The sequence below is a fragment of the Eumetopias jubatus genome, unplaced genomic scaffold (genome assembly GCF_037043125.1).
Source record: "Eumetopias jubatus isolate StellerSeaLion01/CBP00866 unplaced genomic scaffold, mEumJub1_p1.0 scaffold_9, whole genome shotgun sequence".
Lineage (NCBI taxonomy): Eukaryota > Metazoa > Chordata > Mammalia > Carnivora > Otariidae > Eumetopias > Eumetopias jubatus.
The window spans coordinates 134,761,229-134,773,748 of record NW_028274815.1 but is presented as its reverse complement, the minus strand read 5'-3'; the positions used below and the strand labels follow the sequence as shown (position 1 = coordinate 134,773,748).

The window sequence follows — 12,520 nt, the reverse complement described above, 5'->3', positions numbered from 1 at the left end:
AAGTACCAAAGTCATAATTGCTGCTTGAGAGCACATGTTCAAATATGGAAACATTCAAAGCAAGGTCCAAAAAAAAAGAACTAGCTTTAAATTATCATTATATACAAAAAGTTTATTTTAGAAATCACATATCTTTAAAAAATAGCATAGAAGGTATAAGTTTTTATCCTGACTTATTATTCACTGTTTGAAAGCCAGGGTGTTCCGTGGTACAGTTAATGACATGCTGATGTCAAGCCCATGTAATAATCCTGGCATTTATACCAGTTCAAAATATTAATGTGATTTTTATTTTTTTAACGATTTTATTTGTTTATTTGAGACAGAGATAGCAACAGAGACAGGGAGAGAGAGCAGGAGTGGGGAGGAGAGGATAGAAGCAAACTCCCCGCGGAGCAGGGAGCCGGACACGGGGCTGGATCCCAGGACCCTGGGATCATGACCTGAGCTGAAGGCAGACACTTAACCCACTGATCCACTCAGGTGTCCCTTAATGTGATTTTTAAAAGAAAAAAAAGTCTGTTTTGGAAACACACAAAAGTATCTTGATCTTGTAAGTAGGAGTCCTGAAACTACAGATCCACTGGTGAGACTATTCCAGAAACTGGAAAAAGTAGGCATCATTATTTAAATTCATGAACAGTTAAAAAGACCCAGTGGAACTTAAATTGGGGAATGCGACGGGGTCACTCTACTGCATGTGGTGGAGCAGAGGGACGCAGAAATGTTCAATCTCTGTGGTAGTTTCATAGGGCTGAAAGCAAAAGAAACAGCAGAAAAAGAAGTGAGGAGTTTTGGTTGGTAATTTTTTACGGAACTGGTTATTCTTGTTCCTATTCAGTAGGTTTCTTCTAATCTTACAAAAGCAGCAGCCACAGATAGCCAAGTTCAAGTGCTGGAGAATCAGGACACAAAATAAAAATAAATCCAAACTCACTATAGACCAAAAAATATAGCTCTTTGGAAATCTGAACTGAAACTCTGATTTAACACGTTAAGCATGCCTAAAATGGTTTCATAGACCAAAGAGTTGAAATGCACCTTGAGGATGACGAATGCAGAATTTTTATGCAGTAAACCTCAGAAGATTTTAAAGTTCCTATAAAACACTTACTTTAACTTTAATCTATTTAATATTTTTATCAAATGACCCTAGATTCTATTTCTAGGTACTCCTACCCAGATCATGAGGTACTTGTATTTGGGGATAAATATAAACCAAAGTCTATCTGTCAGAGGGGAGGTCAGGGTTCCCTGACCTAGCTTGAGCTGAATCCAGAGAAATAGTGTCACTTTCTTTTTTTTTTTAAAGATTTTATTTATTTATTCATGAGAGACAGAGAGAGAGAGAGAGAGAGGCAGAGGGAGAAGCAGGCTCCCAAGGAGCAGGGAGCCTGATGCGGGACTCGATCCCAGGACCCCAGGATCATGACCTGAGCCGAAGGCAGACGCTTAACCATCTGAGCCACCCAGGCGCCCAAAATAGTGTCACTTTCTAAAAAGTTTTGAGAAAAAGAAAACCCCTATCAGTTGGTTAACTGCAAAAATCTTCCAAGAACATAGCTGCGGTGTGCATCCATGATGAGTAGTGACGATTCATGCTGAAGAGAACTGAAAAATGAGATTTAAAATTACCCAAGAACAAAGTTGATCGATAGTAATCATCTGTGAAACAAGCAACACCGGAGAGCAGCAGCGGGGTCACCTAATTTTGATTAGATAGATTGGATGGATCTTCAGTTAGGTTTTCCATCAACTGGTAATAATCTTACGAGAAGTGTTTACTGAAGATAAGCATTGCAGGCAATGAAAGGAGAAGGTGGGACCTATGACGAAACATACTGTGTCCTACAAATCTTCAGGAAAAACTGGCCGCTAATTTTATGGAAGTGAAAAAGGTGTAACACTAAGGTTGGAGATCCGAGCTTTATTTTCAGAATGATGTCATTTTAGGATAGAACTGATGGGATTCTCTAAAATGGTTTTAATATGGCACAACACTCTTGATTCTCAGAGCTGTATGCCTACTTATCTGCCCAAATGTATTCTGCAAGGAGATATATAAAGAGGTTGTAGAACAGGCACAGAAGTTGACAAAACCACCAAATGAAAATTCCTCAGGACAGATCCACTTGAGATCTAGAAAGCACTTTAATACTCTATCCTTCTTCAAATGATCAAGAGATTCAAGAGAAATGGCAAGTCCTGTATTTACAAAACCGATGAAAATCACACTGTAATAATCAGTGAATGCAGAACCACTGCACAGATCTGCGTTTCCAACTTTTCCCACCATGATTCTACATCAAGGTAAAAAAAGGTTCTTTTGTACAAATCCAAGAAGGATGGAGAGGCGGCAGCACGACTGCCAGGTGGTGCAGTGACTTGCTACCGGAGCTGGAGCTGGTGATGGGACGCAGGGGCAGGAGGGGCACAGTCCTCAAGAAAAGAACCCCATATCCTGGAGGGGGGCTAGTCCGTGGTTGATCTCCGGTACCAAAACCGTGCTCGGAAGTCATCGCTGCACGTCATGAAGCCAGGGTTGGTGGGCGAATGCACGATGCAGCGCACGATGTTGTTGTGGCCCAGGGAGAGCAGGTTCCGGCGCTCGGCTGTGCGAGAGTCCCAGCAGCAGAGGCTGATGGTCCTCTCGTCCGGCAGCAGTACGTAGTCCTCGGTGTGGTTGAACACGGCCTGCGTCCGGTGCACCTGCCGCCCGCTCAAGCCGGCGCCTGCAAAGAGAAGAGAGGGTAAGGGTCTGAGTGCCAGGGCTAGCTGTCCACATTTACATTTGCCATCCTCAGACTGCTGTACTTTGGTTAATTATCCCGTCAATGGCAAAACAGCATTTTAAAATGGAAGGAATACACATTTATTGTGCAATTTGGAACACTCCATGAAAATATGCAGAAGAAAATCACCCCTGGCTCATCACCTCAGGCAACTAACTGTGAACGCTCTGATGTACTTTTAGGCATAAAAACATCTTTAAAAAAATACAAAATTGGTGCTATATTATATGTCTTTTCTGTAATAGTTTAAATCAACTTTTTGTTGGGTACATTCATTCTTCCATGTTTTTTACTGACTGCAAAATACACCACTGTTAGGAAGCACTATTACTAGCTAATTCTTTTCCTGCTAAGCATTTAGTTTGTATCTGACTGCAAATAACACTGTGACCACTTCTTTGCACCGAACACATTATTTCCTCAGGATTAAATTCCTAGAACAGAATTACTGGGATGAATGAACATCTGCTCTCCAAAAGGAAGCTTTAGGCTTTTTTAGGACCATGAAAATACAGATTTTATGTTTAAAATACTGTATGAAGCATAAAAAATAAAAACTGCCTGACAGTTTTACACCCAGAGTCAATATTTTGATGAATATCCTTTCTCAATCTCTGTATGTTGTCCATCATTTGTAAAGCAGAGCATACATCATGTGCTTTTATTCAACAGTCTATAAAGATGGAATATAGTTTAATGGATAAAAATACAAGTGTTAGTGTCAGATCTGGATTCAATAATTATTAGCGATGTGAACACGGACAAATTACATAGCCCTGTTACACCTTCAATTTCTCTTCTGTTCTGTGGAGGATAATTACAGCACCTACCCACAAGGTGGTTGCAAGGATCAGCATGAAGTATAACACATATACAGCTTTGCAGGGTGAGTATTTACTTTTATTTATTTTTATTTTTTTTTTATTTTTTAGAATTTTTATTTATTTGACAGAGAGAGACACAGTGAGAGAGGGAACACAAGCAGGGGGAGTGGGAGAGGGGAGAAGCAGGCTTCCCGCGGAGCAGGGAGCCCGATGCGGGGCTCGATCCCAGGACCCTGAGATCATGACCTGAGCCGAAGGCAGACGCTTAACGGCTGAGCCACCCAGGCGCCCCGAGTATTTACTTTTAAAGGCTGCATATTGTGAAAAGGATGCTGAACAACAATTTACTCAAAACTTTCTGGTGGACATTTCTGTTATCTCTCCCTTTCCCCTCCTCTAGATAATGTTGGGATGGACATCTTTCTGTGTGTGCCCGTGCATGCTTGACAAGGAGTCTTTTTAGACTGAATTTCTAAGAATGCAGGGCACCCGGGTGGCTTAGTCGTTCAGCGTCTGCCTTCGGCTCGGGTCAGGATCCCAGGGTCCTGGGATTGGGCCTTGCATCGGGCTCCCTGCTCAGTGGGAAGCCTGCTTCTCCCTCTCCCACTCCTCCTGCCTGTGTTCCCTCTCTCGCTGTCTCTCTCTCTGCCAAAAAAAAAAAATCTTGAATTTCTAAGAGTGCACTTGGTGGGTCCAATGCTGAAAATTTTGATACAGGACACCAACATGCCCTTTAGAAATACTTTACCAGTTGACACTCCTAACAATAAGATATTTAATTTCCTAAAATGTTGATCAATACAAGATACTAGCAATCTTTTAAATTCCCACCATTTGATGAGTACAGTAAGATCCTTCCATTTTCATTTCTTAGGTTTACAGTACCGCAGGTCACCTCGCCCTCCTTGAGCTCACTGACCACTGATATGTGTCCACTTCACATGCTATGCCTATTGTTTCCCTAATTCAGCATTTTAATTTTTAGTGTTTTGAATTAATTTTTAACACTGAAATTTCTAATGCTTGTTAGTCTTTCCTTATCTTTCATTATTTTAAGAATCCTTTGAATTCTAACTGAACATTGAAGCTGGAAACACAGAACTAAGCATGCTGACATGGAGTCTTAACCTGTGAATTAGAAAATGAGGGAATTTGTATATAAATTTAGTATAATCTCATTTTAAAATTAAATCCCAATTCTCCACCAAAACAAACCAATCAGCCACATATAAGCATGAAACATCCCAATATTCACAAGACAAAACAAACATAATAAATCTTGTGAGAATCTAGCGTGTACCCTTCCTGATACATCACACTCAGATGATGGTTGTTACTTCTGAAGATGGAGGAGGCTTTCCCACTTTTACTTTGATCGCTTTTGTATCTTCTTTTTTCAACAAGCACACAGTCCTTGAACAGTAAGAATTAAAGAAATTCTTCAAAAGAGCTCCATACAAAAGTTTTTCAACAAAGTCACCAAGAATTATGATAAAAATGACTCTTCCCAAGACTTGCTAGTTAATTGTACTGTGTATGTCAGAAGGCCGACGGATGGCAGGAAGCGAACTCTGGTTACCAGATCAATCTGAGGGGGTTATGCTGCACCCTAGTGGTTCAGATGTCTCAGTCTCCACCTCTTCAATTTTCTTCCCTAAAAGGCTAACTAGTAACCACCGCTGCCCAGCCCTTACAATGCGTTGTTTTCTTATAGAGTTCTGGTCCTGGTGATTTTAGTGTATGACACAAACATCTCACAACAGAGGAAACTGGCTGAAGTTTCCTGGAGGTCTTCTACCAAACAACAGCCTTTTCAGCTCCGAGGAACAGGGAATGAGACACAATATTTTACCAACACTCACTGGCAAGTAACTATTAGGGCTACCTGCACTCTTAGGAATAGGCCAAGATCTTCCCTCTCAGCCTTCTTTCCCTAATGCACAGATTTACTGAGATCCACTAACTCAGGCTTTTCTCTGGACTGCTCTTATGTTTGAGGGAAAAAGGCAGACCACTGGTCTACAAATGGACCACCAGAACCTCAGATGTTACTTGCATGGAATCAGATCTTGTTGAAGTTGTAACATATGGAGAAGAACAAGGTTATGAAACTATGGTTCTATTTCCAGCTCTGCTTCTTACGAACTGCAGACTTGGCTAAACTACTTAACGTCTAAGCCTTGGTTTCTTATCTAAAAGAGGGATCACATCTGCCTTGCTCAACGCATACATCTATTGTGTGGCTCTCATGAGGATTTAAGACCTCTGGAAACCATAAAATGCTACAGAAAAGGGGCGCCTGGGTGGCTCAGTCGTTAAGCGTCTGCCTTCGGCTCAGGTCATGATCCCAGGGTCCTGGGATCGAGCCCTGCATCAGGCTCCCTGCTCCACAGGAAGCTTGCTTCTCCCACCCCCACTCCCCCTGCTTGTGTTCCCTCTCTCCCTATTAAATAAATAAATAAGGTCTTAAAAAAAAAATGCTACAGAAAAAATGTTAATAGCAATTTTTCGCATACCTGTGTATCTGACCAGTGTTCGTCCTGTTGATATCTCCCAAAGTTTAGCTACAGAGTCTTTTCCACTGGAGAGAATGTATTTAGAATTTTTGGAGAAAATGGCAGAACAAACTTCAGCACCATCATGGGCTTTCTCAAAAGTTGTGATGCATCGATTTGAAACACCATCCCATAACTTGATGCAGCCATCCTTGCTACCAGTTACATACATATTGGCACTAGGATTGTAATTCACGGAGCATATAGCATCGGTGTGTTGATCTTGAGGATTGCAAGAGACAAAACACTGAAATGTATTGATATCATAAAGCCGAAGAGTAGGATGCTGAGTCCCAACAAGTATAAAGTCTCCGGAAGGATGAAAAGAGATGGAGCGTAGCATTTCAGCTTCCTGTTAGGACAGAGACATTAACATTAAGTGACTAACTAGTGAACAATTAAATCCAGAGGAAATGTGGGAAATATTTGGTTGATGGAAAGAATACACAATGGTCAGACGTTACACAGGTATAAGAAGGAACAATGAACTTTCTAGAATACGAGAAAGTATCATTTGAACAGAGATTTCAAAAACTATTTACTGGTGAGATTATTTATTCCAAAAACCACAGAAGCAAGCTTCGTTATTTGCAAACGAACAGCGGGTGAACTCAGAATGGACCATTATCAGGCTGGGACACATGCACACGAATGAGCAGGGATAAACACAACTTGTACACGTGAACAGCTTCTTCAGTTTGTCCTAGGTCTCCAAATATTGAGTAAAAAACTAAGTTAAATTACTAAAAGGTAGAAGCCACCACCAAAAGCATTAGTATTTCTGAACTGCAAATTCAAAATGCGGTACCAAATGTCACTTTTCCAGGAAACCTGTGATTGTTTCAACTGAATAATTTTTTGATTCCCATTAAGTTACATTTCAGCGAAGTTGATTTGTTTTGTCTTTAAACAGGGTTCTGCAACCTTTAAAACGTGTTACAGATTCTGAACCCTTGTTGCATAAACTGGCCAGAAGTCCTGACTGGCCAGAGGAGGTGGGCAGAGGGCAGCACGTGGACCACGTGTCCATGCAAATTGGATTCCCGAGCCACCTGCGGCATGTGTCCTTGCTGTGTCCTCCTGTTTTATTCGATGATCACTGAGACTACTTTAAAAAAGAGAATAGTCATACAATAATAGCTCTTTGTTTTTAAGAAAAAAATGTAAAGCTCCTTTCCAGACATTCCTAACCTGAATGTATTTGAAGGCTCTTTTTGCAGATGGTTTGGAATAGTCAAATAATTTAAGAGTATAATCCCTTGAACCAGAGGCAAGGATCTGTTCTGTCGGGTGGAAAGCGAGACACGTGACTTCATCCACGTGGTCGTAAAGCGTTCGAATCACTGGGTGGTTTTCCATGTTCTGTTGTGCGGTCTCATTCATCATGACCTAGACCAATGAGAAAACAGATGCTCAAAATCTAAAATCTGTCTGCCTCAAAATACCCAACTATGCTAAGTTAGGTCCGGTCTAAACTGGTCTCTCATTCTCCCAACGAACAGGCAAATAGTACATATGTTACTGGGATTTTACCTCTATTGGCATGGCACTTTTGGCCAACATTCTTTCTGTGTCAAGTATCTTTATGGAAGCATCAGCAGATCCAGTAGCTATTAACTGCCCATCTCTACTGTAGGTGGCTACGCGACATGGTCCTTTATGGGATGTGACATAGCATGTTTCGTACTCTGAAGCCTCTGGGGACATAGTTTGGACGTCTGCATCAAACTCCAGGTCAATTCCTGTGCCCGGGGCAACTGTATCTGAACGACCAATTGCATACTGAACTGCAGTATCATCATTTTCCATTCCTGAAAGGAATAAAAATTAAGTGCATGAGGGGTGCCTGGGTGGTTCAGTCAGTTAAGTGTCTGCCTTCAGCTTGGATCATGGTCCTAGAGTCCTGGGGTCGAGCCCTGCGTTGGGCTCTGTGCTATGCAGTGAGCCTACTTTTCCCTCTCCCTCTGCCCCTGCCCCTGCTCCTGCTCTCTCTCTAATAAATAAGGAAAGTCTTTATAAAAAAAAATTAAGTGCACGAGAAAGTGTTATTTTAAAAAGCCAAAACAAAATTCTGGATCCAATGTCAATTTACTCTTTCTTGGAGCTGCATGACACCTAGCGCTTCACAAAATTATGTATATCAACCTGGGTGTATGCACGGTGACAACACTATAGGCAATATGGATTATAGAAGGTTAGGCTCCAATAGGTTACATCAGCTTCCCCGATTTTTGCCTCCAAAATTTTCTACTTTAATTACAACTACAGAAATGTAAAAAAAGCAGTCCTATAGTTAAGCTGTCCATTTTTTCCCATTCTGGATTTTAATATTTTTAGTGCTGAGATCTGTTAGTAGCAGCCTTGAGGCTCATTAAGTCAGATACATTGTTAGCATTAACACTAGTGAAACATATTGAAAGAATGTTGATATTTAAATAAATGGAAGTTTCTCAAGAAAATGCATTTTAAATTTAAAAATAACTTCACATTTCATATAAGCAGTATGTTTATTAGTATAAGAAAAATTAGGAATACAGATGAACACAAAAATAAAAATGACCTTCTATTAGATCACCCAGAGATAATTACTGTTAACATGGTGGCATGATTCTTCTGGACCTTTCTCCATGCACAGTTGTTACAATTCTTAAAACAAAAATAGAACCACACTATATGATATTTTGTAACTTATTCTTTACTCAAACAAAATAAACATCTGGCCAGTGTAATGTTTATCTACAACAGGTTGTTGGACCCAATGTGATGGATACAAGAACGTTCACAACTAATTCCTTATTGTTGGGTATTTCAGTTGTATTAATTTTATTTCCTCAAATTTGAACACAAATTCTCAAAATTGGCACTGCTAAGGCAAAGGGTATAAACATGTTGCTAATTCTGTATTTTACTGAGTGCTTTCTACAACCCAGGCAAGCACAGGATATACTGTTGAACAAAACAAGATCCTGATCTTTATTGAACTTGCTGTCTTTTCTGGGGAGGTACAGACTATATGGGAAACAACCTGAAACAATGAAGAAAATTTCAGATAGTGATTCTGTTATGAAGGAAATGGGACTGTTGTTTTAGAGTATCTGGGGAGGTATGGGGAAGACAGTGGGTAATTTTAGAAAAGGTGAAGAGGACTCTGAAATACCATTTGAGCTGAAGTCTGAAGTCAATAATACAACGAAAGAACGCTTCAGATAATTCTTAAACAGAGCCTGAGGCTAGAACCAGCTCAAAATCTTCATAATCTGGGGTTTGCTTACTCTTTCAGTATCGAGCACTGTACTTGACACATACGAGGCACTAAAACTAAACAAAAATAATCTTGAAAAATTCTGATTATGAAAACCTCTGGAACCTTGTCATGGAATCAATGAATCTGCGTTCAAAGCTACCTAGTTTGATGAGATGCAGGAGCTGCTCCGAGGGTGCACAGACAGACTGAGGCTTGATTTCATTAATGAGGCCATTAGCAATGCTGATGTAGCCATCGTAGAGGAGCTGGCTAATGATCAGCTTGTAGAGCTGCTGGCGGTCCTTCAAGCCCACTTTGGTTCTGTACATCGTGGAGAAGAGGAAGACAATTTCCTTGCCAGCTGCAAGATGAGAAAACAGGGATGGTGAAGGGCAGAGGCACTAGTGAGTCACAGAAGTAACAAAGCCATCCGGTCAGCCTTGCGGGGCATAAATCCCAGCTCTACTAGTTGCATCACCTTTGGTCATCAACCTCCTTCCTCTTGAGATCATGTTCCTCAGCTGTTAAGCAAGTCAGCAAAGGTTAAATAAGATGGTGCTTGCAGAGCATTGAGCACAGTGGCACACAGAAATTATTCAAATCGTATTAGCGAATATTTACAGAACTTTCCATCAGATTTTCTTCTCTGTCAAACTACCTGCCTGCCATTTTTATTCTCTATTGCTATCCCAGAATCTTGCTTCTTTTGTTATAAGACACTGACTGGTATTTGCAATAGGTAAGACAGCTGCTATTGTTGAATGTCTAGACACTACTGTTTCCACCAGCTGAGCTGTATGTTTACTGATGTCAGCTATGTTCATTCTTAAAACACATTTTAAGATAACTAAATTTGCTAAATTACATAATTTATTTAGCTAGTAAATAAAAACACAAGGGCACAAAAGCCACAATGCTTTGGAAAGATTCAAAGATGCTTAATAAAATACTGGCAAGTAGGATATGGCCAAAACAACGATAAAAACGTGAAAAAAAAGGGTAAAAATCTAAAGGATTGTGCCCTTAGATTGGTTCACAAGTGCTTAAGTTCTCTCTTAGAAAGTAAATGGTAGATGATGGTTTCTGGTCTATGCAAAAAAATAAGTCCAATTGGTGGACATGAGTGGATAATTTGACTTCCAAAAATCAATGTTTGTATGTGTATGTTTATCTGGACAGCGATCAGAAGGCCACAGCAATCTGGGGCCAGTAATAAGGAACAGAAGTCACAGGCAGACAAGAAATTGAAAGAGCACAGGGGAGAGAGCGGAATACCAGAAAGGAGAGGAGTGAGCAGTAACACCAGTACTGCCTGGATTGCTGTACTTTATAGGGAAAGATTCTGGAAGGGGGTGTCTTACAGCAAAGGAGTGGGGAACCATGTTTTCTAACTCCCCCTGGAGAATAACTTAACCTACTGATCGTAAGAACAGCCAACAGTTACTGAGTGTTCAGCATGTTTTTTCTTACTTAGTCCTCAACACCATCCTGTAAGGGAGGCCCTGTAATCTTGTTTACAGATGAGAAGGGAAAATAACTTGTCCAAGGAGCCATGACCAGTGCCTGGAGAAACCAGGACAAAATACAGATGGTTTAACTCAAGGACTGTGTTGTCCCTGATGACTATCTGTAGTGCTCCTTAAAAATTTAATGACAGGGGCGCCTGGGTGGCTCAGTCCATGAAGCGTTTGCCTTCAGCTCAGGTCATGATCCCGGGATCCTGGGACTGAGCCCCGCACAGGGCTCCCCGCTCATTGGGGAGCCTGCTTCTCCCTCTGCTTGTGCTCCCTCTCTTGCTCTCAAATAAAATTCTTAAAAAAATTCAGTAATAAATTAGCTAAAATTTATTAGACATAAGTGTAGTATATAACACAGTGTAAGCAACTTATATGCATTACCTCATTTAATACTCATCTAATCCTATTTTAGAGGCAACCTGCGGTGCAGAGAGGTTAACTTACCCAGGATCAAAAAGCTTGTCAATGACAGAGCCTGGATCCTTACCCAAGCTATCTGACCTCAGAGCTCCAGTCTTTACTGTGCTGCACTGATGGGTGTTAATAACAGCAGCAGCTACCACTTATTAAGCACTTGCCAGCCATCGTGCTAAGCACTTTACAAGCGTTAGCTCACTGAATGAAATCAAAGTATTTAAGCACACGTAGAAGCAACTGTATATAAATCTATGCTTGTGCATACAACAGTAGGCCACAAGAGAGATGATGAAACCGGCATAAAGAGGTTAGGAAACTGAAAATAAAATGTGGCTGAGTAACTCGTCAAGTGGCCGCCAGGACTGCGCACCCATGCCAGGAGCATCGCGGGGTATACAAAGATTAAGAAAGAAAAGAAAGGACGAGGCCCGCTTCTCAAGTCTCAGAACGTTCGCTCGCTGGGCTAGTAAGTGCCTAATTACCACCCCTAATATGCAGGTGAGAAGGCCGAGCCCCAGGACGGGAAGAACAAGCCCTAGGAACTGTCTGCACCCGAAACTGGAAGGGGGACCAGGGAGAGAACACACACGCCCCCTTCACGAAGCTCCGCTACCATCCCGCGGTAGAAGCGAACTAAGGATGGAGTGAGGGTGGGAGCGAGGCCTTCGAGGAAGAGAAGAGGGTGTGCAGGCCCAGCCTAGCAACTCAGGGCGCATGCCACCCCACTCACTATCGGGCCTTCCCGCCTCGCTCATCTTTCCTGTGGTTCCGTAAAGACCCCAGCGGACCGCACCAGCCGCTCTCCCGGCATCCCAGGCCCCCAGTACCCGCTCGTCCGGCTCTCTTGATCTCCCGCTTTCTCCCAGAAAAATGGAGGCGCGAATTCTGTCCGATCGATCGCTCTGAGCGCACGTTCACTGCGCACGCGCAAAGGGCGAAGCGCCGAGCGCTGCGCTATCGATCGGCCCCACCCTCTCCTGCCCTTCTCGCCATCTTACTTACTGGCGCGTTGGGAGTGGTTTGTTAACCTCCTCCGACTTTACCTCTTGCGCGACAACGTTGATTGGCACCAAGGAAATGCTGTCTCGCCGACAAATGTCGGATCCCGGAGAGCACCGCGGGCGCTAGATCGGCCAAAGTCTGGCGGGCGGTTAGCTCCACCACTTCCGGG

The 12,520-nt window shown here is 42.1% G+C and overlaps 1 protein-coding gene across 3 annotated transcripts; it reads right to left on the bottom strand.

Annotated features, from left to right (window-relative positions):
* Nucleotides 1-1,912: 1,912 nt before the first annotated feature.
* On the bottom strand, nt 1,913-12,518 carry CSTF1 (cleavage stimulation factor subunit 1). Of its 3 annotated transcripts, none has more exons than XM_028089139.2 (6): nt 12,352-12,518; nt 9,576-9,776; nt 7,705-7,982; nt 7,363-7,560; nt 6,133-6,523; nt 1,913-2,732 (listed from the first exon to the last, which is right to left on the bottom strand). In XM_028089139.2, exons 2-6 carry the CDS (start codon nt 9,742-9,744, stop codon nt 2,473-2,475), a joined length of 1,296 nt encoding a protein of 431 aa, XP_027944940.1. In that variant the 5' UTR covers nt 9,745-9,776; nt 12,352-12,518; the 3' UTR covers nt 1,913-2,472. The 3 variants fall into 3 exon arrangements, with proteins under 3 accessions (XP_027944940.1, XP_027944939.1, XP_027944938.1); XM_028089138.2 differs by having other exon boundaries at nt 12,393-12,518; XM_028089137.1 differs by lacking the exon at nt 12,352-12,518 and adding an exon at nt 12,177-12,255.
* Between the last annotated feature and the right edge of the window lie 2 nt (nt 12,519-12,520).